At 37.7% G+C, this 27,682-nt stretch overlaps 1 protein-coding gene across 6 annotated transcripts in view; it reads left to right on the top strand.

The window, feature by feature from the left end:
• BABAM2 (BRISC and BRCA1 A complex member 2) overlaps window positions 1-27,682 on the top strand; it is a 399,311-nt gene that overhangs the window by 23,010 nt on the left and 348,619 nt on the right. For all 6 annotated transcript variants that reach the window (XR_004678467.1, XM_035000819.1, XM_035000822.1 and 3 more), the window contains exon 3: window positions 17,645-17,721. Coding sequence is in view for 5 of the 6 variants with exons in the window: in XM_035000819.1 (XP_034856710.1) it covers window positions 17,645-17,721 (77 nt within the window). In the remaining variant the exon portion in view is untranslated. The remainder of the gene's footprint in view (window positions 1-17,644; window positions 17,722-27,682) is intronic.

Below are 27,682 nucleotides of genomic sequence, written 5' to 3' on the forward strand. Positions count from 1 at the left end.
GTATACTAAAGAAGCATGACTCAAGTAGGGAGAGAATGTTTACAGTATAGTCTTTTCTGAGTAAGCATTCTTCCTTTATTCATGCACATATTAAAGCTCAAACATTGTTTCATCGCTATTTGTTTGTTAAAGCAACATATGGATTTATATTTATAAGTTGGTGTACATCTTACACCAGGTCAGTGACTTGGTTGGCATTTCAGTTTTCTTCTAATTGGAGCTGATGAGGATTTAGTGACTGTGCTAGGCACATTAAGTCCCAACTTTTATTACATTGTTTTTGTTAAGATATTATCATTTGCTTTTTCAAGTTGGTTTTATGTAGAATTCATTTCTTTTTTAAAAAATTTTACTTATTTTATTTTTTAAGAGTTGTTTGAGAGAGAGAGAGCCAGAGAGTGAGAGAGAGAGTGTGGGGGGAGGGGCAGAGGGAGAAGAGAGAGAGAATCTCAGACAGACTCCCTGCTGAAGGTGGAGCCCGACATGGGGCTTGATCTCATGACCCGAGCGGAAATCAAGAGTCAGAGCCACCCAGGTGCCCCAGAATTCATTTCTTTTTAAAAACTTAATAAAGAAATGGTGTTGGCTTTAGAAGTCATATTATAGTATAATATTATCTTAATCTAGTTGAGAATTATAGAATTTCAGGATTAGAGGCATTAAACTCTAATGACCACCATGTGCTGAATGAGCCCCTTCTAGACTTCCCTGCCAGGTGACTGTCTTTTCACAGGGAAGCCCCCTGACGCCCAAGGCCACTTGCTGGGCTGCAGATACTGTTAGAAAGGGCTTTCCTATGTTGACTGAAACCCTTTTTTGTGTCACTTGTACCTCTTGGCACAATGTAGAACAAGCTTAATCCATCCTCCATGTGACAACACTTCAAATAAATGAAGCTAGCTAGCTATTGTGTGTTGTATTTTTCTCTTCTGTAGTCTAACATGGAGTCACTGCTTATAACCAGGTGATTTGTGTCCTTTCAGCATCCTTGCTGGCTTCTTTCCAGTGAGATCCAGTTAGTCTCTGTCCTTAAAGTGTAACATCTAGAACTGAATGAGGTGAAAAGAAAGAGTAAATAAATAAAAAAGGAGAGGATCTGTATGGTTTAGTTGGAGAAATGTTAGTAATCAGAAAAGCAGATAGGCTAATGCATAAATTTCTGGAAAAAAAGTATAAAGCACATTTCCCATTACATACCAAAAAAAAATCTAGAATTCCACATATTTTGTAGAAGATCCTGAGAACAAATTAAATTGAGAGTATCATTTTATTTTATTTTATTTTTTAAAGATTTTATTTATTTATTTGACAGAGAGAGAGACAGCGAGAGAGGGAACACAAGCAGGGGGAGTGGGAGAGGGAGAAGCAGGCTTCCCGCTGAGCAGGGAGCCCGATGTGGGACTCAATCCCAGGACCCTGGGATCATGACCTGAACCGAAGGCAGACGCTTAACGACCGAGCCACCCAGGCGCCCGAGAGTATCATTTTAAAGAATAAGTTTTATGCCAATTCACCATCACAAAACATTGATCTGCTAAGTAGAGAGGAAATATTATGTGATTCATATCTAAAGATGACTTATGTCTGGCCAGGCCAGTGAAATGCATCAGCATGTTATTTCTTCCATAGTGATAGCCTATAGGAATTAACTCAGGAATCTGTCAGGAATATATATATATATATAGTCAAGAAGATATTCTTTAATTGTTCTAGTGACTTTAAAATATAGAATATATGTAAAGAACTTATTAGGTACTTTCTCATAAAATGCCAGTATTTTAGAATGTATTTTGAATCCCTGACATTATAGATTTTTAGTTTTTGGCAATGACCATGGTTATTTACATGTATAATAATGGTATTTATTTTAAAGTCTTCATGATTAAATTATATTATTTACTGGACATGCCACATTAAAAAAATTTCATTTAGCTATAAGAAGAATATGTGGTAGTTTTTAAAATACTAGAGTGAGGGGTGCCTGGGTGGCTCAGATGTTAAACATCTGCCTTCGGCTCAGGTCATAATCCCAGGGTGCTGGGATCGAACCCTGCATTGGGCTCCCTGCTCCGCGGGAAGCCTGCTTCTGCCTCTCACACTCCCCCCCGCTTGTGTTCCCTCTCTCGCTGTGTCTCTGTCAAATAAATAAATAAAATCTTAAAAAAAAAAAAATACTAGAGTGAGGAAGACCATTCTATCACAAGCCCAGAAGCCATAAAACAAAAAATAATAAAATCAAATCATTAAAAAAAATCCTGACCAGCAAAAAAGACATAAAAAAGGAAAAGCTATTTCTTACTTGTGTACAATGTATACACATATACACCTATATACATAGTTATTTCCCTCTTATGGGTCAGTAACCCACCCTGGGTTTAAAGAAAATCTTATGTATCAGCTATAGGCAGGAGATAACATGAATCTTATATCTAGCAAAATGTATGCAATAGTTACATTTTCTGCTTTTTTTCTTTTTCTAAAGATTTCATTTTTAAGCAATCTCTACACCCAGTGTGGGGCTCAAACTCACGACCCTGAGATCGAGTCTCCTGCTCTAGCAACTGAGCCAGCCAGGCACACCGTTTTTTTGTTTTTGTTTTTTGTTTTTTTGTTTGTTTGTTTTTTGTTCTTGTTCTTGTTTTTTTTTTTAATTTTTTTTATTCTTATGTTAATCCCCATACATTACATCATTAGTTTTAGATGAAGTGTTCCATGATTCATTGTTTGTGCATAACACCCAGTGCTCCATGCAGAATGTGCCCTCCTCAATACCCACTACCAGGCTAACCCATCCTCCCACCCCCTCCCCTCTAGAACCCTCAGTTTGTTTTTCAGAGTCCATCGTCTCTCATGGTTCGTCTACCCCTCCGATTTCCCCCGCTTCATTCTTCCCCTCCCGCTACCTTCTTCTTCTTCTTCTTTTTTTTTCTTAACATATATTGCATTATTTGTTTCAGAGGTACAGATCTGAGATTCAACAGTCTTGCACAATTCACAGCGCTTACCAGAGCACATACCCTCCCCAGTGTCTATCACCCAGTCACCCCATCCCTTCCACCCCACCCCCCACTCCAGCAACCCTCAGTTTGTTTCCTACGATTAAGAATTCCTCATATCAGTGAGATCATATGATACATGTCTTTCTCTGTTTGACTTATTTCACTCAACATAATACCCTCCAGTTCCATCCACATCGTTGCAAATGGCAAGATCTCATTCCTTTTGATGGCTGCATAATATTCCATTGTATATATATACCACATCTTCTTTATCCATTCATCTGTCGATGGACATCTTGGCTCTTTCCACAGTTTGGCTATTGTGGACATTGCTGCCATAAACATCGGGGTGCACGTACCCCTTCGGATCCCTACTTTTGTATCTTTGGGGTAAATACCCAGTAGTGCAATTGCTGGATCATATGGTAGCTCTATTTTCAACTTTTTGAGGAACCTCCATACAGTTTTCCAGAGTGGCTGCACCAGCTTGCATTCCCACCAACAGTGTAGGAGGGTTCCCCTTTCTCCGCATCCCCGCCAACATCTGTCGTTTCCTGACTTGTTAATTTTAGCCATTCTGACTGGTGTGAGGTGGTATCTCATTGAGGTTTTGATTTGGATTTCCCTGATGCCGAGCGATATTGAGCACTTTTTCATGTGTCTGTTGGCCATTTGGATGTCTTCTTTGGAAAAATGTCTGTTCATGTCTTCTGCCCATTTCTTGATTGGATTCTTTGTTCTTTGGGTGTTGAGTTTGATGAGTTCTTTATGGATTTTGGATACTAGCCCTTTATCTGATATGTCATTTGCAAATATCTTCTCCCATTCTGTCGGTTGTCTTTTGGTTTTGTTGACTGTTTCCCTTGCTTTGCAAAAGCTTTTTATCTTGATGAAGTCCCAATAGTTCATTTTTGCCCTTGCTTCCCTTGCCTTTGGCAATGTTTCTAGGAAGAAGTTGCTTCGGCTGAGGTCAAAGAGGTTGCTGCCTGTGTTCTCCTTTAGGATTTTGATGGACTCCTGTCTCACATTGAGGTCTTTCAACCATTTTGAGTCTGTTTTTGTGTGTGGTGTAAGGAAATGGTCCAGTTTCATTCTTCTGCATGTGGCTATCCAATTTTCCCAACACCATTTGTTGAAGAGACTGTCTTTGTTCCATTGAACATTCTTTCCTGCTTTGTCAAAGATGAGTTGACCATAGAGTTGAGGGTCCATTTCTGGGCTCTCTATTCTGTTCCATTGATCTATGTGTCTGTTTTTGTGCCAGTACCATGCTGTCTTGATGATGACAGCTTTGTAATAGAGCTGGAAGTCCGGAATTGTGATGCCGCCGGCTTTGCTTTTCTTTTTCAACATTCCTCTGGCTATGCGGGGTCTTTTCTGGTTCCATACAAATTTTAGGATTATTTGTTCCATTTCTTTGAAAAAAGTGGATGGTATTTTGATGGGGATTGCATTGAATGTGTAGATTGCTCTAGGTAGCATTGACATCTTCACAATATTTGTTCTTCCAATCCATGAGCATGGAACATTTTTCCATTTCTTTGTGTCTTCCTCAATTTCTTTCATGAGTATTTTATAGTTTTCTGAGTAAAGATCCTTTGTCTCTTTGGTTAGATTTATTCCTAGGTATCTTATGGTTTTGGGTGCAATTGTAAATGGGATCGACTCCTTAATTTCTCTTTCTTCTGTCTTGTTGTTGGTGTATAGGAATGCCACTGACTTCTGTGCACTGATTTTATATCCTGCCACTTTACTGAATTCCTGTGTTCTTGTTCTTGTTTTAAGTGTAACACCTACAACTGATTGAAGTGTTCAAGAAATAGTTTTGACCAATGTGGAGTAGAGCACTGTTATCTTCATTTTTCTGGAAGCTACATTCCGTGAGGTTGTGTTGGATAGAGCTGTGTGTTGCAAACCATTGGTAAATTGTGATCCACTGGTGTGGATCATTTTACATGAAATCATTTTAGTGGGTCTTAATTTGAATTTTAAAAAATATGAAATAAAATTGAACAAAAAATATCTGTGCATTTCATGTAATAAGGCTAAGTATTGCATAAAAATTTGTTTTAGTTTACATATACATACAAATACATACACACGTATATGTACATACATGCTTAGTACAGTGTAGCAAGTGGTGATATAAAATAGTGATTTAAAAGTTTCTTACTGTGTGTAAAAAATTTTGAAGGCCTCTGGTCTAGACTAGAGGCTTCCCCTTTTTGTTTTTTCTCTGACAGCTCCTTCTAGTCTCTTCTTCCCTGTCTACCACTTAGATATCCCACTTTCATACTCTTTCTTTTGAAAACCCCCAAATACATGGATGCGCATTTATCCCATTACCCTGTAGTTCCAGATATGCTCATATGGCAGGTGCTACATCTTTTTGTAATCACTTAAGTAGAAGAGTTTGAGGATTTAAAAAACTTTTCTTGGGGCACCTGGTTGGCTCATTTGGTTAAGCATCTGCCTTCAGCTCAGGTCATGATCTCAGGGTCCTGGGATTGAGCCCCACATTGGGTTCCCTGCTCAGCAGGAAGTCTGCTTCTCCCTCTCCCTCTGCTCCATCTGCCCCCACCCTGCCCACTCGTGTTCTCTCTGCTCTCTCTCTCAAATAAATAGGTAAAATCTTTAAAAAAAATAAAAAAATAAAAAATATCTGTTCTTCCATCCTTAGAAGGCACCTTTCAGCAGCAGGAAGGAGAATCCTGTAATAGCACTTCAGAATCTATGAATTCCCCCTTCCCTTCTTTTCCACTCTTCCACTTTCTCTCTTTCTCCATTTCCCCCTCCACCTTCTCTGTTTTCACAACAGCTCATTCTTCCGTTTTTTTTTTCTTCTCCCTGTTCTTCCCCCCACCTCTACCAGTTTTCCATCTGTTCTTTTCTGTATCCTGCCCTTGTACTGTTCGTATTCACTTAAATATATTTTTCATACGAAAAGCATATACTGAGCACTTAGTGTGAGGCACTGAAGAGATGCAAATATAAATGAAGCAAACACCAGGAAAGCCAGTAAGGGAACGATCACAGCTCTGCTAATTTATACCCTTGAAAATCTGAGCTCCATGCCAAGCTTCTTTCCAGTCCTTCCCTTTGAGGAGCAGGAATTGAGATTGGGATTTAGATACCTAATATACAAATGGTATAAAATATAAAGCCCTCAGAATTCAGAGAATTGGGAATATATCCATTTAGGACATGTTTTGGGTCAAGGATTGAAAGTGATGACCTAAAAATAAAAAGTTTACAGGAATATTTTTACTGAACAAATTAGAGTTTAGTATAAAAATTACTTTTTATAAAACTATATTGCACATTAAATGGATAGAAATTGTATGTAAGTTGGCTTTGTCCCTGGGGATTTCTTTTTTTTTTTAAGATTTTATTTATTTATTTATTTATTAGCGCACACGCGCAAGTGTGCATAAACAGAGGGGGGGCAGTGGGAGAGGGAGAAGCAGACCCCCACTGAGCCGGGAGCCCCACACGGGTGGGGGGGAGGGGGGAGGTCTCAATCCCAGGACCCTGGGATCGTGACCTGAGCCAAAGGCAGCCGCTTAACTGACTGAACCACCCAGGCAGTCCCCCCTGGGGATTTCTTAAAATATTTATTAATAGAAGAATGACCAGCATCCCCACAGTTGGATAGGAAAACAGTCCAGGATAGTTATGTAATTTTTGACTTTGACATGACCTTGGAGTATGCTTGTCATCTCCAGCTCACTCACCTGCACTGTTTATGCGGCAGGTATCAGGTGCCTCCTGTGTGCCAGCAGGTGGGCTGCTGGGCACTAAGGGATCCAGGGTGTAATAGACTGTTTCCTTACAGAGCTTTCAATCTGGCTGAGTTTCTGTCTCCTTGGTTTTGTCCTTATTTAAGGACAATGGTAAGTAAATATTTTCTTTCCCCTACCTAGCTTGACCAGATCCAATGCATTCTTAAAGGCCAGTCGTATTCCAGTGAACCTTCCTTGATTACCCCAGCTGAAAGTGGTTTCTCTGCTCTGGCAACTTCTATTGTGCTTATTTTCTTTAACCACTAATTTGGCAATTAATCATGTTAATTGCTTTGTGACTTGTTCCTATTGTCGTCTTGAATTGTTATTTAAATTGTACTTATTTGATTTTCACAGGTTTAATTTTTGTCTTCTGATTTACAGTTCAAGGTTCTAGAGAATAGATACTCCTTTCTGTACTCTTGTAGCAGTGATCTCTAAACTTTTGATTATGCACCTCAAATAATTTGTTTATGAACCCTCAATACATGCATACTTATTTATGAAATATAGTTATATGTTATAAAACATATATAAAATATAAATTAAAAATAATGATATAAGATGAAATAAGCAATATTGAAAATAATTTATATTACTTATAACATGGTATTTTCACCTGTCATACCCCCAAAAATCTGCAAAAATATATAGATATTAATGAAAGAGAGGCAACGTTGGCTGTATACATTATGCCATAGGACCAGTTTTTAATCCCACTTGGTAGTGTTGGTTTGATTTTAGCCACCCTGATGGGTTGATGTGATGCCTATTGTAGATTTAAATTGCATTTCTTTTGTGACTAATTAGGTTAAGCACTTTTTCATGTATATTGGCCATTTGGATTCCTTTTTATGAAGTGTTCTTTCAGGTCTACTAACTTGTCTTTTTCTTATCAATTTATAGGAGATCTTTATATATTTTATATCAATTTTATATGTTGCAAATATCTTCTCTCTGTGGTTTTTTTTTTTTTTTTAAAGATTTTATTTATTTGACACAGAGAGACATAGCGAGAGGGAACATAAGCAGGGGAAGCCAGAGAGGGAGAAGCAGGCTTCCCACTGAGCAGGGAGCCCAATGCTGGGCTCCATCCCAGGACGCTGGGATCATGACCTGAGCCGAAGGCAGACACGTAACGACTGAGTCACCCAGGCACCCCTGTGGTTTGTTTTTTCACTCTAATTTTTTTTTTTATGAACAGAATATCTAATATCAATATAATCCAGTTAACCCATCTTTTCCTTCATAGTAGTACTTTTTGGGAATTTTTGTTCACCCCAAATTCTTGAAGATATTCTTCTATTTACCCAATTAACCTTCCTCCCATTGTCTTCTAAAAATATTTTGCTTTTGCTTTTCCCATTCAGAACTTCAGTTCACTTGGACTTGATTCTTGTTAATTATGAGGTAGGGATCAAGTTTCATATTTTTCCCTATAAGCATTTCTGGCTGACTCAGCACCATTTATTGAAAACAATTTCCTTTCCATACTGTACAGAGATGCCTTTATCATAAATTAAGTGTCCAGTTATATGAAGACCTGTCTCTGGACTCCATTCTGTCTTTGTCTATCTTTGTGTATCAGTATCAATATTTTAATTACTAAGATTTATAATAATTTTTGATATCCAGTAGGGCAAATTCTCCTGTTAAGTTTTTTTCCTTGTTGTGGTAAAATATGCATAAAATTTATCATTTTAACCATCTTTAAATGTACAGTTCATAGCATTAAGTACATTCACATTGTTGTGCAACCATCATTACCATCTATTTCCAGAACTTTTTCCTCTTGCAAAATTGAAACTCTATACCCATTAAATTACTGTCTTTTGCACCCTCCCTCAGCTCCTGGCAACCACCGTTCTACTTTCTCTCTTTGAATTTGATAACTCCAAGTACCTTATATGAACAGAATCATACAGTATTTGTCCTTTTGTGACTGGCTTATTGCACTTAGCATAATATCTTCAAGGTTTATCCATGTTGTAGCATGTGTCAAAATTTCTTTCCTTTTTAAGGCTATTAAATAATATTCTGTTACACATATATGTCATATTTTGTTTATCCATTCATCAGTCTCGATGGACACTTGGGTTACTTCCAGTTTTTGGCTATTGTGTGTAATCCTGTCATGTTTTTCTTCTTCAAGAGAATCTGGTCTCTTCTTGGTTCCTGACATTCCATTTACATTTTAAAATCTGCCTCTCAGGTTCCAGATCAGTTAAGGGCAACTGACATCTTTTCATTATGTGTCTTTTAATCTATGAACATATCTGTATTTGTTTATTTGTTTTCTTCTAATAATAGCTTTCTACATAGAGATCTTGCACATCTTTTGTGACATTTCTGTATATTTGATAGTTTGATGTTATTTTTTTAGAAGATTTTATTTATTTATTTGACAGAGAGAAAGAGACAGCGAGAGAGGGAACACAAGCAGGGGGAGTGGGAGAGGGAGAAGCAGGCCTCCCGCCGAGCAGGGAGCCCAATGCGGGGCTCGATACCAGGACCCTGGGATCATGACCTGAGCTGGAGGCAGACGCCTAACCACTGAGCCACCCAGGCGCCCCTGATGTTATTTTTGTTGGCATCTTTCTAAAAGTTTTTATTTTTAAGCTGATTGTTGATGGTGTGTAGATACACGTATACAGTCTATAGTTGATTTTTGTGTATGACCTTTGTCCAGCAACTTTGCTAAGCTCACATATTTCCAATAATGCCTATGAAGATTTAAAAAGCTTTCTATATGCACAGTCATATTATCTACACATAAGTATAGTTTTATTTCTTTCTCTCCAATATTTATACCCTTATGTTCCTGTGCTGCCTGCCCTTGGTAGGACTTCCGGTACAATGTTGAATAAAAGTGGTGAGAGGGGGTAACATCTCGTTCTCTGTCTCAAAGGGAAAAATGTAACATTTTGTTGTTAAATGTGATATTGTTGTAGGTTTTTTTGTAGTTGGCCGTTATTATATTAAGGAAGTTCCTTTCTGATCCTTATGTGCAAAGTCTTTAAAATCATGAATAGATGTTTAATTTTATCAAACATTTATCCTGCACTAATTGAGATAATCCTATTTTCTCTTTTATTCTGTTAACAAAGTGAATTAAGTGCACGTATTAGAAAATAAGAAAGGTTGAATATTAATGAGCTAAGCATCCATCTCAAAATATTAAGATTTCCCCCTTCCTAGTTAACTGTTAAAAATAGTTTTTGAGCCCCTCTTTCCTACTGGAATCATACTGTAATTTAAAGCACATTTTTGTTATAGGAACACCTACTAACAAAAATATTCCCTACTTTAGAGTTGAAGTCTGTCATTTATAAATGCGGACACAGCATATAAACTGAGAATAACAGCTGATGCCACATGAACTGGCAAACACATTTTTTTTTAATATTTTAATTTTACAATTTTTAAAACATTCTGAGCTGAGTCACATATTTTGGTAATGGCATTTTGGAATCCTATGCTGAGGATTGAATCCATCACTTTCTAGTAGGGCCTAGAAGTAGATTTCAGGCTTTAAAGATGTAGAGGTTGTATTTGGTGTATCGGGAACATCATCTGTCATCGAGCAAGCAGTGCCATTCTTTTGAATGATGTAAAAAATCTCTCTCGGTGCCGTTTTTTTGGCCTTCTTTTACCTATTTTAATTCATGAGTCCCCTCAGAAAGCCAAAACTTGACCTAGTGGGTTTTGATGGGCCATAATTCCCTTCTAAGGCTGAGGGTGTACAATCCTGTGCAGCAGAAGTGCAGATGATGCCTATTTTGCAGATGCTTTGGTAGCTGTTGAGATAGCCTGCAGCACTCTTCCAGCTTCTTTGCTGCTGCCTTTCAGCCTAGAAGCTATGATAATTTTGCAACTGCTTTGGTCTGAGTGGAGTCAGAAGAAAGAAATTCTGTAAAATGAAACAGTTGTGAATGGGAGCTAACAAGAATCCACTCTAATTTTTGTGACTTCACGTTTGTGTAGCAGCCAGTATTGGTCTTTGAGCTGATCTTGTTTCACAGTTACCTGTGATTTTAGGTTCCCAAAGCTGAGGACTTCCTTCTCAGCTGCTGGTGAATATTGTTGGTTAAGCACCAACGTCATTATCAAGAAAACAGGAAGCTCTGTAGGAGAACAGGCCAAATGGTAAATTAATAGCGTAAAGGAAACTGATGTAGACTCAGGGAAGGAACCCTGGACTCATCTACTTTGTTCTTTTCAGATGGCTCGGAGAGGAGAAATGGTTTAAATCATGCTTTTTTCCAGAAAGCATATCCAATAATAGGTTTAGTATTAAATTAGAAAACATGTATTTTGCTTTTATTTTGCATTCTCTTAAAAATGCTAATGTCTTAAAGGTTGCAGAATACCTTTGTATAACTTTGTTAATTCAGATTAATTCTTGGCTGTCACTAAAACCCTATAAGCCGCAGTGAAATTGCCAACTTTTCCTGTTTATAGTGATTCCTTAATAATTTGAATCAGATCTCAGGAACTATGAACAAGTAATAAGTTAATGATTCAAATCCGAATTTATTTTCACTGTTTGTTTAAAGGGTTGCTAAATAAGTCAGTAGTGTTAACATTGCAGAGCCTATTTAATCAAATTAGAAGCACCTTATTCCCACTTTTGCATCATTGATTTATGGCGTATACAGTTCTAATACTTATTACTGATAAATCATTTTCACGTCACTAAAGCTCAAATGGTAGAACAGTCTTTTTGCCAACATTTTGTCAGCCTTTACTTTTCATTATTTTAGGTACTTAATACAATGGCATTTATTGACAAATTTTAATTCTCATTTTTTACTAATTGATGGTTTCCCCTTTAATTATTGAGAGATGATTTAGAGTGGTGTTTAAGAAAATGGGCCCTGGATCAGACATCCTGGGTTGGGATCCAAGCTCTGTAATGTGCCTCAGTTTCCTCATCTGTAAAATGGAGGTAATAATAGCATCTATCTCTGAAGGTTACTGTGGTTTAAATAGTTCAGTCTAATTAAAGAATTTAGAATAGTACCTGCCACATAGCAAATGCTCAACAAATGTTAGTGCCTGTTATTATTTATCAGGAAAATAGAATAATTTTAGGAAGTGACTTTAAATACAAATTCTGGGTCACATGTATAGCTCTTCAAAGGGAGGACCTTTTACAAATAATCACACTTTTATCTCAGAGGTGAGGATAAGAGCATCTTCCCAACTCCAGTTAAATCATCAGTTTTTGTCATGAAAAGAGCATAAGACTGGGAGTCAAAGTTTATGCATTCATTTGGCAAACCTTTGCCTATGTACTTGTTGGAGTATCCACGTCCTGGACACCAGTGCTAGATGCTGGAGATTTTACAGATGACTGAGAGATGCCTAGGTTAGGGAGACTAAGAGTGCCATGAAAGTGGTTTCCATTCCCAGTGCTCTCACTGAGCACCTGTGAGACCCTTGGCCTTCGCTGTCATCATCTGTAAAATGACAATTTCTGGGTTTAGTTTATGATAAGTAGATGCTAATACGTCATCAGTGCTGGATGCTTAGTACTATACTAGATGCTACACTAGGACGTTAAAAAAGTATAAAACAGTTTTTTTTAAAGATTTTTTTATTTATTTGAGAGAGAGAGAGAGACAGAGCATGGGGGGATATAGGGGCAGAGGGAGAGGGAGAGGGAGAGGGACAAGCAGACTGCCCACTGAGCATGGAGCCCGATGTGGGGCTCGATCCCAGGACCCTGAGATCATGACCTGAAGCCGAAGGCAGATGCTTAACTGACTGTGCCACCCAGACTCCCTAGCACCAAGAACCTTAAGACCTGGTTGGGAAGACAAATAACAATTGGAAAATAGAGAAATAGTAATCTCGGGAATCATGTGATTAGATGTGAGATAAGAGATGGTCGAGACAAGAGTATGTGGAGGGTGTTATGCTTAGCATTTTACTGTATCTGTGGTTAGCTGCCTCTATTTTCTGTAATAAAGCACCACAGGTAAACTACCTGTTCTGATGTTATCAGAAATTCTCACTTGATAATTCCCACTTGCATCATCTGCAGAATGTGGTAGTTTAACTCCCTTTGTTCTCCCATGTGTTAAACTTTAAAATGGTGCATTCCCAGTAAAAGATATATTTTTAGAGCATAGTTCTTCATGCAAAAACTTTTTTTTCCAATATAATACCAAGATTTTTTTTTGTTGTTCATCCTTGCCGTATTCTGTGTACCTGGCACAGTCCCTGACAAGGGGTAAGCACTCGGGAAATTTAGTTGAGGGACAAATTTGAGGTTACATTTAGATTGTCAGCAATTTTTAAACCATTTAAAATTATCTTCTTATTGAGAGATACTCAATTTGGAATATTGGTTTTTAAATCTTAGACCTGTGTTAGGACAAGTTGCCATTATACAAATATAATTTTAATGAAGCCAGCTGCTTGTTATTTTAGTAGCTTTTTCATACTTATATAAGGAAATGATTTTCTAGATGAATGAACTCCACTATATTAGTTATCTGTTAATGATGTCTGATTGCAATATCCTGGGAGACCTTACACCAGAACTGCTCAGTCAGGCCATTCCCAAACTCTGACCCAATGGAACCATGAGGGAAATAAATATTAGCCGTGTGAAGTTTTGTAATGTCACAATATAAAGACTTCTGTATATATTTTACTTGAGGAATTCATTAGTAGATTACCCTTGCAGTTTTTCCTTCTCAAAAAAGAGTGAAGCTCTTTAGAGGAAAAAGATAAATGATCAATCAAGCCATCTAGTCAAATATAAAAAGGAACTACTTAACTTTAAAATATTTATATAATTATAAAGTAGTCCATGTTCATCATAAAAATCAAAATAATGCAGAAAGGTAATCAAAGGAAGTTGTAAAAATTACTCCAAATCCTGCCATATTTTGGTGACTCTCCTTCTGAATTCTGTTTATGTGCATAGACATACACACAGATCTGTCTTTTCCATAAGTGGAAATCATTCTATTCATATGTGTTCTTCGATCTTTTTTAACCCATGCCCTTTTTTGAGTAGCAGAAAAACCAATGCCGTCCTTGAATGTGGTTTGAAATTTCACAGTAAATTAAATACATGACCAAAACCAATTTTATTTTATTTTTTGAAGATTTTATTTATTTATTTGACAGAGAGAGACAGTGAGAGAGGGAACACAAGCAGGGGGAGTGGGAGAGGGAGAAGCAGGCTCCCCGCTGAGCAGGGAGCCTGATTCAGGGCTCGGTCCCAGGACCCTGGGATCATGACCTGAGCCGAAGGCAGACGCTTAACGACTGAGCCACCCAGGCGCCCCTGACCAAAACCAATTTTAGACAGAGGTAATTTTAAAGAAGGGGAGACATTTTTAGTTTAATCTTAAAAGAACCTTTAGTTAACATGACATTGGCTTGTTTCCCATAAAGCTGTTTATCTTGGGTAATATGGAAGATAGAACATAATAGATATTTAATTAATTAATTAATTATTTAGTTTTTCATAATAGATATTTTAAATATTTGTTTAACATTTCATGAGAGAAGCTGAGTGCTGTTTAGGAGAGAGAGACCTGCTAATGGCAGCTTCGTCTTTCCCCTGTTGCCTTGAACTGTTAAGTTCTTGGCCCCAAATTTGTATATTCCTCTTAGCAAAACAGAAACCTGCAGTTAACTGGAGATTAGCCATTTTAACTTGGGGATGCTCTTTGGGGAGTATGACCCCTGCCCTTGTCCCCACACCAAGTAAGTGGTCTTTTCAACAATATACAGCGCTTGCTCTAAGGTGAGTTTTGGCAGATTTTTCTTCTGTCTTTTCCATGATGTTTTCATGGCCCTTATGGATTGGCTGGCCCACCCATTGCTCTGGCTCTGTTTCCATATACGATTTGGCTGTTGTCTCACACTGTATACTCTTGATTGCTCTTTTTCCTAAACTTGTTCCCCTCCTAGTTGTCCCCAGTGAGTAAATCCACATCTCTCCATTGGTACTGCTGCTCCCTGAGTCCAAGTATCCATCATCTTTTCTTTCCTGAAACTCACTCCTCTTGGTTTCTGTTGGACATCTTTATAGTCTCTTTTTCCATACAGTAAATATGGTTGATCTCTTAAAAAGCATAGAATCAGATAATATTACTCTTCTTAAAACCCTCCTTTGTGCTTGGAATAAAATCTGAATTAATTGCCACCACCTGCAAGGCTCTTTGAGATCTGTCCCTTGGCTTCGCCCTTGTCCTGATCTTTTGCTGTTCTCTCCCTCGTTCACTCTGCTCTAGCTGCATCGCCCAGACATATCAAGATTTCTTCCCCCAGATATATCAGACTTGTTCCTGCCTTCACGCCTTTGCACCAGCTGTTTCCTCTGCCTGGAGTGCTCTGGCCCAGCACTCGCCCTGGTAGGCCCCTTGGTGATAGTTACGCAGGTTTCAGATTTCACCTCCTCCCAGGGAGGTCTTCCCCAGTCTTCCAGTGCCCTGTAGCTCCTGTTGACTGCGACACTGTTTTATTTTCTTCACAACATTTAACAGTCTTGAACCATCTTTATACCTTTGTCTCTTGTTTATCGCTTCTTTTTCCCTTGTCAGAATTTAAGTTCCTTGGAAGGGTAAATCTTGTTTGTCTTGTCCATGTTGTATTCCTAACACATACAACAATGCTCAGTAAATCTTTATACCTAAGTGAAAAAAAAATCAGTGAGCGAATCACTCAGATGAAGAAATGTACTTTTTAACACCCTAGGGTGGCTGGAACCAGCTGTTCACGGGAGGTCGGGAGGACGGGAGGAAGGTGAAGGGGCAGAGCATAAAGCACCTTTTAGTCCTCGTTAAAGCATAAAGTAAAGAATACAAAATGTAGCCCAACAGTGAATGTCACAACTGATTTCACAATTGAAAAAGAACAAGTTATTCAAACAAACTAGAATCAGATTAATCCTGAGGATTTCCTGTTCTATTAATAACTTCAGTTGCTAAGCTGTGTAAGATAGGGAGATAATTTGATCTTCACGCCCAAAGGAGATGCTTGATTGTGAATGGTGTTTATTTTTTATTAAAAAAATTTTTTTAAAACATTGTTCTTTGAATATATATGAGAAAAAATTCTTAGTGTTTCTTGTAGGTCATTTCTGTCATTAGATCATACTTTATATTTTGTAATGCTTTAATTTATGTATTTTCCATAATTGTTTTCAAATAACTGCCATTCTATGGGCTAGGAAAGATTATATTATAAGGGAAATATTTTAGTACCTTTAATAAAATGTGCCCCAAAGAATTTTTTATATTGAACAGTAAAGGAGAATGTGTTCATAAAACCTCTAAGAAATTGAAATAGGTTACTCTACAATTACTAGTGCAACTTTGTTGTTTAGTTTGTCAACTGGTGTTTTTTATTGTCCCCTAAAGATAAGAGGAATAATCAACCTAGTGATTTATGTTAAATACATCTGAGTTAAACTTTCCATCTGGTTCTTTTCTTTTTCATGTTCAGATAGTTTTGGGTAAAGTGATGGTAAAACTAATATGAGATCTCAGTTAGTTTTTTTAGAGTCCCCGTTTTTTTCCTGAGAGACAAGAGTGCGCACATGTGCGTGCAGGTGCATGAGTGGGGAGAGGGGCAGAGGGAGAGGGAAAGGGAGAATCGCAGGCGGACTCTGCACTGAGCATGGAGCCCCACACGGAGCCCCCCAACGACCCAGAGATCAAGACCTGACCCAGAAGTCAGACACTTCTATCCAGGCATCCGTTAGAGTCAACATTTCTTAAATTTATTTTCAAATGACTATTGCCTTCAAAGTGGCCATCTAGGGAAGTAGTACATTTATTCTAACAATGCTTCCATTCCTTAAAATACCCTTTTCAGAGATGCCTCATAGTCAGTATTGGAATTATGAAAGAAATTTAGCATTTTTTGCTTTACTTTATAATTGCAAAACCTCGTGTTTTAAAACTAAATGAAGACTTATAAATTCCTCTATTGACTTCATATTAATATTATATTAATTTATGAAGCCAATACTGCTGTTAATGCAGTTGAAGTTATGACTTGTGAGATCATGAAAGAGATCTTTTAAACTATATCTGTGTAAAGAACAAAGAACATTGTATAACTTTGTGAAGTAATAGATTGAAAAAAGCCAAACCCAGACCTGAGTGACTAATTCACTGTCCTTTTACATTTGCATTTTATCTGAAACTGAGGGCAGTGTAATGTGCTCTGCTGTAGATGGAAGTCATGGGGTGCCAAATCCAGAGGAAGCACCTTACCTTTGGAGGTAAAAAGTGGACTCTTTTTAGTATGAGTGAAAGTTAAGGGTCTGTATTTAAAATCTGTCCATAAAACTACTCTCCTTTTATAATTTTTTTTTAAAGATTTTATTTATTTATTTGAGAGAGAGAATGAGATAGAGCATGAGAGGGGGGAGGGGCAGAGGGAGAAGCAGACTCCCTGCTGAGCAGGGAGCCCGATGCGGGACTCGATCCCAGGACTCCGGGACCATGACCTGAGCCGAAGGCAGTCGCTTAACCAACTGAGCCACCCAGGCGCCCTCCTTTTATAATTTTTGACGTCAAATACTATAGACCTGTTTTGGACGGTACATCTACATTAGAAGCCAAGATACACTTATTGGAGAGAAGTAGTTGAAGCTTTGTTGGTGTTTGTCCTTAGAAAGCAGATAAGTTTTATTGTGAGATAAGTGGATTATTTGTTTTAGGGCAAGTCTTATTGTCTTGGCCTCCATAACCATCAAGGGCTTTTATTTTCTTTATAAGCCAGTGTTTTAATCTTTTATCTATAAGGATCACTTTTTATTTACTTTACTAAATGTCATAAATACGTGGGCTTTTTAAAAAAATCTTTTCTTCTCTTTCTTTAAAGCTGCACATCATTGACTCCTGGACCCAACTGTGATCGATTTAAACTGCACATACCATATGCTGGAGAGACATTAAAATGTAAGTAAATGACTATTTTATTGAAAGTGTAGATTACAGTGCTAGTTATCAGACTTTGTGCTTCCGTTTTTATTTCCGGCTGTTAGGTGTTAATCACTAGGATTTACCACTTTTTTAAAAGTTTGTCTTTCATTTCTAGTTCTACTCAAAGTAAGGCACTTGGCAGGGAATAAGCTGTGGTCAAATAGGCATACACTGAAATTCTTAAATTTTAGGCCTGGGGGTAATTCGTGTATTTTTTTTTCTCCATTGGCCGATCTTATGTAATACCCCCGTAGAGAGAGTCCACTGCTTTAAAATACCTGGCTATTTAGAAACAACACTTAGGTAGGAATGACTGCTGTGCACCACTCCCGTTAACCCCCCTCTGGAGCCGTTGCTGCCAAGCACTGTTGTGTTGTCGCCGATGTGCGATTGCCACCTGAGCATAAGAGTCCTACCCCAGAGACTCTTGGCGTAGTTCAGGAATGTCAACGGGTTTCCTCTTTTATAGCAAGGGTCAGAAATGCAAATGGCTACTACAGCTGGACTGGTAACAGAAATGGGGCGAGCAGGCTAGGCGTGGCAAATGGGGGCACACCTGCCCTCCTTGAGGGGACTGCCTCTGTTGATTTACTGAGAACAGGTGGAAATCCACATCAGTTTTGGATGCTGACTACTTTTTCAAAAATCAAAAACATCGTGTGGGCCAACGTAGTGCAGGTCCCACCAAATGTGTGTGGGGTGTGACTGGAAGGGACCACTGGTTTGTGACCTTGATGAAGAGCAGGCAGTACCTACCGTTGAATTCAGTCCACCATCTACACCACTTGCCTGGGTGTATCAGCCCTTCTCTGCTGTTACAACCAGTGCTGACGCTCTAGCCCAGCATGGTGGTAGTGGCGGCTTTGGTCAGTGTTGATCTCACCAGGAAGTTTCTCGCTTGAACCGATTCTTGTGGTCAACAGGGTCTTGAAGTCTCTCCATTCTTAAAAAGAGGAATAAAGAACATAAATGTTAAAGAGGGGACAGATGAGTAAATAGTGCCTTTCAGACTGTGGACTATGTATTTTACAATTACAGGCCACCAGGGGCCACATCTTCGTCTTCCGTAGAATCACAAATGCAGCATTAAGTGAAAAAGGTAGGACGTGCTAACTTGCGAACCTGGCATTATTAGATCATTCTCTGGAAACCATTAAAATACATAAGAATTTCACCTGCCTGAGGTAGTAGGACATTCTAGATTGTGACTGTTTTTGAAAAAATTATTAACTGAATTTAAAAGAAATGATCCAAGTAAATCATCCACATGGTTAAAGATGTAAAAAGTTCAGAAATTTTTTACGCATGAAAGCAGTAGTCTTCTGTTACGTATCTTCCCAAGTCTAGTCCTGTTTCCCAAGGGAACCACTTAAATTTTGTTGTTCTTGGTTGTTTCAGTATGTAGTTCTTCTGGGGATGATCGCTGTCTGTCTAAATGTTTATGCCTCTGTTTCTTGACTTACCAATGTTATCTTTTGACTTCCTGCTCTGATACATGAGGCATCAGCCTATTTTCACCACACTCTTTATCTTTCTCTTTCCTCCCCTTTAATGTAGTTATTATCACCACAGTTGGTTCCTGTGTTGGTTACCCTGTAGCTTTAACATTTTTCCTTTCTTTTTTTAAGGATCATTTTGAGCATCGTATGGTACAGTTAAATGAACAACCCCCTAGAACGTTCTTAGTAAGTGCCCGGCACACAGCACTGTTGTTATATAAGGACAATCTCTGGGTTAGTATATTTTTATTTAGTTTCCCATGAACCAGAGAGAGTGTCTTTGGGCTCCCCACTTTGTGAGACAAAGATACTAGATCCCGCACTGCCCTCCATTCCTCTTCTTTCACCTCCCAACTTTTGTATTATTTTCCTTTTGCAGTGTCAAAATTTGTAACTTACTGTCTCTTCTAAAGCTAGAGTTATCTTCTGTGCTTTGTTTATAAATTGCTTGAATGAGTGATCTGTGGGCCTTCTCCTGTATTGTTATCACTGTGGGGTTTGCCTGTTTTATTCTTTTGGATTCGACCTTGTTTTGTAGAGTCTGTGTATTGAAAGTTCTGTGTTTTGTAGGTTAAAGCATAATTGCTGGAACACAGTCAGATACCTTGCTTAGATTCTATTCCTTCCTCCACTCTTCTACCTTTCCTGGGGCGCTTCTGATGATTTTTATTTACCATAGTCATAATTAGGTATCTTAGTTTCCAAGAGCACTTTCTTGCTCTTGCTCTCTGTTCCTCTTTCACAGCATCTTGTTCTTATTTTATGAATACAGTGTCTTGAAAGCTTTCAAAGAATATAGATTTTTTTTAAGATGTCTTCTTAATTATTTTTATTTTCTCCAGGGATTGTATTTTTGTTTATCATCTTTTCCCTTCTCTGTTATTCAGTAGTCTTTCCTTAAATAAAAGATGGGTTGGGGTGCCTGGGTGGCTCAGTCGGTTAAGCATCTGCTTTCAGCTCAGGTCATGATCCCAGGACTCTGGGATTGAGCCCAATTGTGGGCTCCCTGCTCAGTGGGGAGCCTGCCACTTCCCCTGCTTGTGTTCTCTCTCTGGCTTGCTCTCTCTCAAATAAATAAAATCTTAAAAAAAAAAAAGATGGGTTTTGGTTGTTTACTTATATTTATGACAGACAATAAAACATTGATAAGACTTCTGTATGGGTGAACTGAGTTTATTGAGTGTGTGGGTTATAGTATGAGGAACCTTTATGTGTCATATTAGGGAGTTCAGCTGTTCTGGTACTCCCTGAAATCATTCTATTTCTTTAGAAAATCCCCTACATTTTTTGGAGGGGCATGCACACCTGGCCACCATGCCATTTTTGGGGGGTAGGTATCATAGACTATTTCCCATGGAGCCTTTTGTTAATTTCCCCATTCTTAGCCCCATTTTTCATTCTTCCCTTTCCATACACTGGACGACTACAGTTTTTATGGGTTTGCCAGGACACATGGCTTCCCCCTCATCAGTAGCCTCTTGATCACTTACTGCAGCCAGAGCTTTCTCTGCCCTGTCTCATCAGTTCCTACTCCCCTATCTGCATTCTGCCTTCTAGGAATTTGTTGAAAATGCTATTCTACTGATTGCTACTCTCTTTCCTTCCTCTTCACTTAATGTTGTTTTGGATTCTTACTTTCTGTTTCATTATCGTTTAATGGAAGGAAGGGTCTTACAAGGGAGAAGAAATAAATGTGTGTGGTTAGTCCACAGTCTTGAGCCAGAAATAATGTAACTTCACAAAGATCTTACTCGCTGTTTGAGTTTGTGTTAGAAAGCATTTACTAGTATTCTGTATCTTCTGATTGCTATACGATTTTCACAGGAAACCTCTTATAACACTGATGATTATGGTATTTGGACAGGCATTCACTATATAAGTTAATTAAGTCCTATTAAGCTACTGCTCAATATAATCATTATATACTAGGGACTTAATTTAAGCCACGGAATGCTCTGGAATAATGGAATGAAAAATGAACTATTGAGGTTCTTCCACATTAAGATGAGTCAAGATTCTAGCATTCTAGCCTTAAATAGCCAACCGCAAATAAAAGGAAAAAACAATTGATTATACACTATTTCTATAAAAGGTCATTGAATTCGAAGAAGGAGTATTTTTTTTTCTTCTGAAATTCTTGACATTATTTAGGAAGGCCTTCTGAAGGATACTGGTCATATGATTAAGTTTAGTGTTAGAATCCCTTGCTTTAAAAAAATTATGCGTTAAACTCTAAAAGTGGTATACTTTGAGGTATTGTAGTGCTTCACCATGGAAGCCAAACTACCAACCTTTTAAAATTTGCAGATAGAAATTGTTTTTTAATAGCTGTTGAAAATGTGATAGAATTGTCAAAAATAAATCAAGTACATGAATTATGAAACACAAGTCACTGTTCTCTGACAGTATAAAAATGGAAGAATTTACATGAAGAAAATCAAAACAAATGCACAAACCTTTTGATATAGTTAAAACTTAAGTGAAGATCAGCAGAACTATCTTTACTGGACTAGTGTTTTGTGAATCTGCCCACATAAATTTGTTCACGTCAGTGATTACATAGTAAGGTTATCTTACTTTCCTTAACTTGTATAATATTTAGGTTATAGTTATTTCAAGTTTCTTTCTTTACAGCTGTACTTATTTTAAAATTATTTCAAAATTAAATCTGTTTCCAGTTTTTAAATAAATGTTTCTGTGAGGAGTTTGTTGAGTCATTATGTGTTGATGGTAGTAGTAATGTAGAATACTTAGATATTTTATTAACCTCAATAATTAGTATAGGTTTGTTCTGTGCGTGGTTTGAAGTTCATGGAAACAGATAATTTACTATAGCAGCCAAGTTTATTGTAAAAGAATAAATCATCAGGGCAAATCATGAATTTGCAAAGAATTATTTTCCCCTCTTGGAGAACACTAAGATCTTGCATTGCTTTTAAAATAATGTTAGACTCACTCCTTTTTCTTTTTCTTTTTTTAACTCCTTCATTTTACTTTTAGAAAACCTGGGAAAGCCAAACAGTTTTTACATATGTTTTTACTCCATCAATTTTTATAACCTCAAACATATTATATCCAAGATCAGTATGGTCATAGTGGTTAATTATCACAATATTTGTGATTGAATTCCACCTCCTACAACCAATACAATGTTAATCTTTAGATAATTAACTATTATTCTCTGTAACAAATCTTTTAACACATGTAGTTTTCTAAAACAAACATACGTAATTGAAAGGTTATATAGTTTGGGGTGTCTGGGTGGCTCGGTCGTTGAGCATCTGCCTTCGGTTCAGGTCATGATCCCAGGGTCCTGGGATCGAGCCCTGCATCGGGCTCCCTGCTCAGCGGGGAGCCTGCTTCTCCCTCTCCTACTCCCCGTGCTTGTGTTCCTGCTCTTGCTGTCTCTCTCTCTGTCAAATAAATAAATAAAATATTAAAAAAAAGAAAGGTCATATAGTTTAATAGTCCTTAGAATATAACTGTCACAGCAAACAGAAAAGCTCTTTGCCTTATTTAGGAAACAGACCCAATGAGACTTAATTTCATGGTAACAAACTGAATAAGTATTGATTTAAATTATACTCTATGGTAACTACTAGATAAATATTTTCTAACTTTTACCTTTATCTTTCTAAACACAGGGTAATGGCTAAACCAGGGCTTTACAGTTTCAAAGCCATTTATATAAACAACTTCTTTATCTAAAGTTTCTCATTAAATCCTATTGAGAACTTGTGGTAGGTGGGTTCAACTATAATTTTAACCAAGGCTGAATCAAAGTATTTGACTTTATGTTAATTTTATTTCATAACTTTAAGTTCAGTGAGGTTAGAGATGGAGACTGTTTTGTTTGTTAAATGATATTTCCAGGCCCTAGCCTGGTAAAGATATTCAATTCAATATTTGTTGATGGGATGGAGTGAATGCAGTTAATGAAGCTTAGTGTTCAGATTTTTGTTGGTTGAAGTATCGTGTTATAAAGAACGTGGCATTCTATTACTCGTATCAGTCTTTTACCAACAGGAATTCCGTCTTTAGAAGTTATTTAGAATATATGTATACTATTGGAAGTATACAGGGAATTTGCAATTGGAACCCTGCTCTTAACAATTCAGAAAAAAGGAAGGACATAGAGTACTTTGTAGTTTTGGAGTCTATATCAATTTTGTCTTTATACATTTCACTTTGCCTTAAAGTAGATTAATGAAAATAGCATGTAATTAAAATTTGTATCTCAGCATATTTTATGTATTAGCAAACAGTTGTTCTGTAAATGTTTCCTATGTGAATAAGGGACACTGTGCAGTTAATAATGAGAGAATGAAAGACAAGGGAGAGGACATATTTCTCCCATGAATTCGTGAATTGATGCTACAGAATTACCCACATTCAAAATTAAGTCATTGAAATGAAAAAGACCAGAAGATTACAGTACATTAGGAATGAGTTCTTGTTTCTTCAGCTCTTTTATTGTGAAGAGGCAACTCTTGGGCAGTGAAAGAGTTGCCAATTTTGGGTGTAAGATTCTCATGCAAGGTATCAAAGAATGTCTGAATTAAAGAGAAGTCCTTGAATTTCACGATTATAGAAGAGACAGTTGGTACTTACTTGAACAGAATTGGAAAAGTAAATCTTCAGTGATCAAAACTGATTTAAGTAAAATACATATTAAGGTCTAGGATGGTGCCACTAAAATGCATGAAAATCTACCAGTTACAACAAAACTCAGAGAAAGAGCAGTGCACTTCATAAAAACATGCATTTGTAAATATGGCAACCCTAGTCACTGTACAGAACTTAACTCTTGAAGAAATTATTGTGTGTGTGTTTTTGTGGACCCTATAAATAGGGTAGGGAGTGAGGTTGTTTTGCTATTTTATTTCCAATCTCTAGCTGATTGCCTGGCATTTAGAGGGGCTTGTTTAATAGATGTTGGTGGAGTGCATTAACCATGTTCACTCTTTGGATCTGGCAATGATGAGGTTTAATGAAGAAGTGACAGAACTTTGAAGTATCCTCAATTTTACAAGTTCTTTTAATGGCACTACTTATGTAACTATATGAAGAGATTATTGAAATATTTAAGTATATTGAGCAAGTTTGTGGCCAGTAGCTGTTTGCTAACATTGGTTTCAAATTTGAAATTATCTTTTGTTTAAAATTTGTATTTTTCATACTAACAATTTTTTTTCTTAATCAGAAACTGTTTGGTTATAAGAAACCCATTGAAAGAAACATAAAGAGTTTGTTTGTCTTCATGAGTAATTAAATGAATTCCATGGTGCCCAAGGACAGGAAGCATAGCCAGGCCTCAGAGGGACTGGAACTGGGACTAGCAGGATGGTAGACACCAGAGCAGACAGTCAGCATCTGTGCCCTTGTTTGTCTGTCTCTTTCTCCTGCAACATGGTCTATTACCACTTTATTCACTTTATTCTTTTCCCCCCAGATGTCTCTGTTTTTCCTCACATAGAGTGGAAATGGCTGAACCCCCTATGTGGTGACTCAGTTTAGGGCTACCAGAGACAGCCTCTGGTCTTTGAGTCTAAATTCCTGGGAGAGAGGGTCTGATTGGCAGCTTGGACTGGGTGTCCACTCTTGATCCAGGGGTTTGGTCAAGAGTTCTGGGTTATGGCTATAGGGGAACAGTTTTAGCACAAGGTAAGCATGAACTGGGCAGGTAGCCAGAGAGGTATCAATTCACTGTTACAGGGATTCTTTCTAAAGAGCTTCCAAATGAAACTATAGACCTCTTCCTTTTGTCTTTAACAATAGAAGCAGTATGGTTGTTTATCATTTGAGAGGAATGATGAACATTTCAAAGCCATTTGCAACAGAGTGAAGAAGTCATGCCAAAAAATTATCTCCAAAGGTTTTGAAGTGGAAAGACTTTCCCAGAAGAAAAGCCTTTTTTTTTTTTTTCCAGAAGAAAGAGTGAAAAAAAAAAAAAGATTATGATTTGGATAATACATTCCCTCCCATGTCCTCAGAGGAACATCGTAAAGTTGCTGTTCATTTCCAAAGCTTTGATACTACATCACTGAATTTAAATTTGTTTGTTTTGGGGAATGATTACAATAAAATGAAATCAACCTTAGAACTACTATTTAAGTGGGATGTTTTATTAAACAGTGGTCAAATATATACAAAGATTTTTATAGACAAATTGCAAATAGTGTTTCAGAACTTCCGTTTTACTGGATCTTGAAAACTCCGTGTTTGATCCCATCTCCTTGGGTGGCTTGACTGCTCTGTGTGTGCGCGCACATTCACACAGGGCTTCTCGCACTTCAGATCTACCACCTTTGCTTTGTCTTAGCTACCCACATTTGTCAACTCAGGATGCTCTTTTTTTTTTTTCCTTTTCCTAGCCTTTGTCCTCTAAGATCTTTCTTATGGGGCACTGTGTAGAGAAACTCAGGGTCCTGACACAGAAACTGAACACCAGGGTGGGAGCCCGCAAAGGACCTGGGGTGTTGTGGCGAATGTTGCCCCAGCTGAAAAAGATATTAAGGTCCTGTTGATTTAATCTTATCTATAAGAAGTTTGCACTTTGGTTTGTTACCGTAGCTTGTATTTTGAATTTTAACCAGTAGATCCAAAAGCTGGCTGTGGTGGCTATAGCTGTTGGCACTCTTGTCGGGATGGCAGTGTGATTTCTTTCTTACATTGTTTTTTTTTTTTTTTTAAGATTTTATTTATTTATTTGACAGAGACAGAGACAGTGAGAGCAGGAACAGAAGCAGGGGGAGTGGGAGAGGGAGAAGCAGGCTTCCTGCTAAGCCGGGAGCCCGATGCGGGACTCGATCCCAGGACCCTGGGATCATGACCTGAGCCGAAGGCAGTCGCTTAACCAACTGAGCCACCCAGGCGCCCTTTCTTACATTGTTTTAAAATAAATAATCTGTTTGGAAAATGTTAACTCAGTAATCTTTCTGCGTTAACCCTGTCTTCCTCCCTTTCAGTATTTTAGTGACTGAATCCCTCAGCCTGGTGTTCAAGGCTGTCACAGCCTGCCATTCCTGCCTCCCCAGCCCCCCTCGTTGGAGCTCAGCTGACAACAATCCAAGTCAAAAGCCTACACAACTGATCTGCTTGTTGTACTTCTCAAGTACCCTGCCTTTCCACTTTCAGCTTTTGTTCATACCATTTTGGCTCTAGTAGGATGGGCCAAGGAAATCATAAAGTAGCCTGACTGTTTTTGTGGCATATTTGGTTCTTCATTTGCACTCACAAATCTGCCGGCTCTAATGGATGTGCTCGCTCTGGAGGCTCCTTGGCTGGTGCACTTCTGGTCTCCAAGATCACCTGCAGGGAGAGTATGCGTTAACCGTTTTCACTCTGACTTGTAGCAGTTGAGTTAATAAAAAAGTTGGACACTATGTCCAGGGACTTAGTATTTTGCATCATGCTGAGAAGCATTATAATTTTCCTTGGTAGCATAGTTCATTTTACTTTTATTTTTATCTTTTTAGAAGATTCATTTACTTAAAGATTATTATTATCTAGCATTCAGGGTATTTTTAGAGGCTAATTAGGGAGGCAGGTCACCTTTGATGTAGTGAATGTTCTAAAAAATGCTCATGAAAGGCAAGTAAGAAGTGCTAATTTCGTGGATTAGACCTTATCTCTCCCTTAGATTTTGAGGATTCATTTGTCCTGGTATTTCAGAACATTTTATTTTCTTGGAATTCATGGAATGTTAGAAACACTTCTGATTATAGTTTATTAAAAAATAGCTGATAGATACAATTGTTAAAATAGCTTATTGAGCATTTATTTTGTACAGAGTTAGGCTTATTTATATACATGATCTCATTTAATCACACAGTAACTCTGAGGTAAAAATTTATATTCCTTTTTTAAAGTATTAATGTTAATTCAGGTATAATTTACATATTGTAAGATGTACCCATTTAAAATGTACAGTTCAGTACACTCTGTCAGTTGTAAACACCTGAGTCACTCAACCATCGTCAAGATACAGAACATTTCCATCCCCCAGAGATATAGAATATTTCATTCCCTCTATAAGTCCGTCTCCTCCACCACCATCCCTGCAATCCCTGAGCCTTCTCTCTCAAACTATAGAACACTTTTCCCTGTTTTAGAACTTCATGTAAATGGAATCATATATGATATAAGTTTTTGGTGTCTGGTTTCTTTCATTCAGCATGATGTGTTTGAGGTTTGTCCATATTACTCCTTGTATCAGTACTTTGTTTCTTTTACTGCCACCCAGTATGACATTGTAAGGATATATGTGCCATAGTTTTTTGTATTCATTCATCTAATTCACTCAAAATGAGTTTTTACTGGATCTTGAAACTGCCATTCCTGCAGGAATTGAGTTTCCAGGTTTTGGCTATTTTGAATAAAGCTGCTATCATATTTTTGTACATGTCTTCTGTGGAGATATGTCTTAATTTTCTTGG

The sequence above is a fragment of the Mirounga leonina genome, unplaced genomic scaffold, assembly GCF_011800145.1.
Source record: "Mirounga leonina isolate KUSES-001 unplaced genomic scaffold, KU_Mleo_1.0 Mir_125, whole genome shotgun sequence".
Classification (NCBI taxonomy): domain Eukaryota; kingdom Metazoa; phylum Chordata; class Mammalia; order Carnivora; family Phocidae; genus Mirounga; species Mirounga leonina.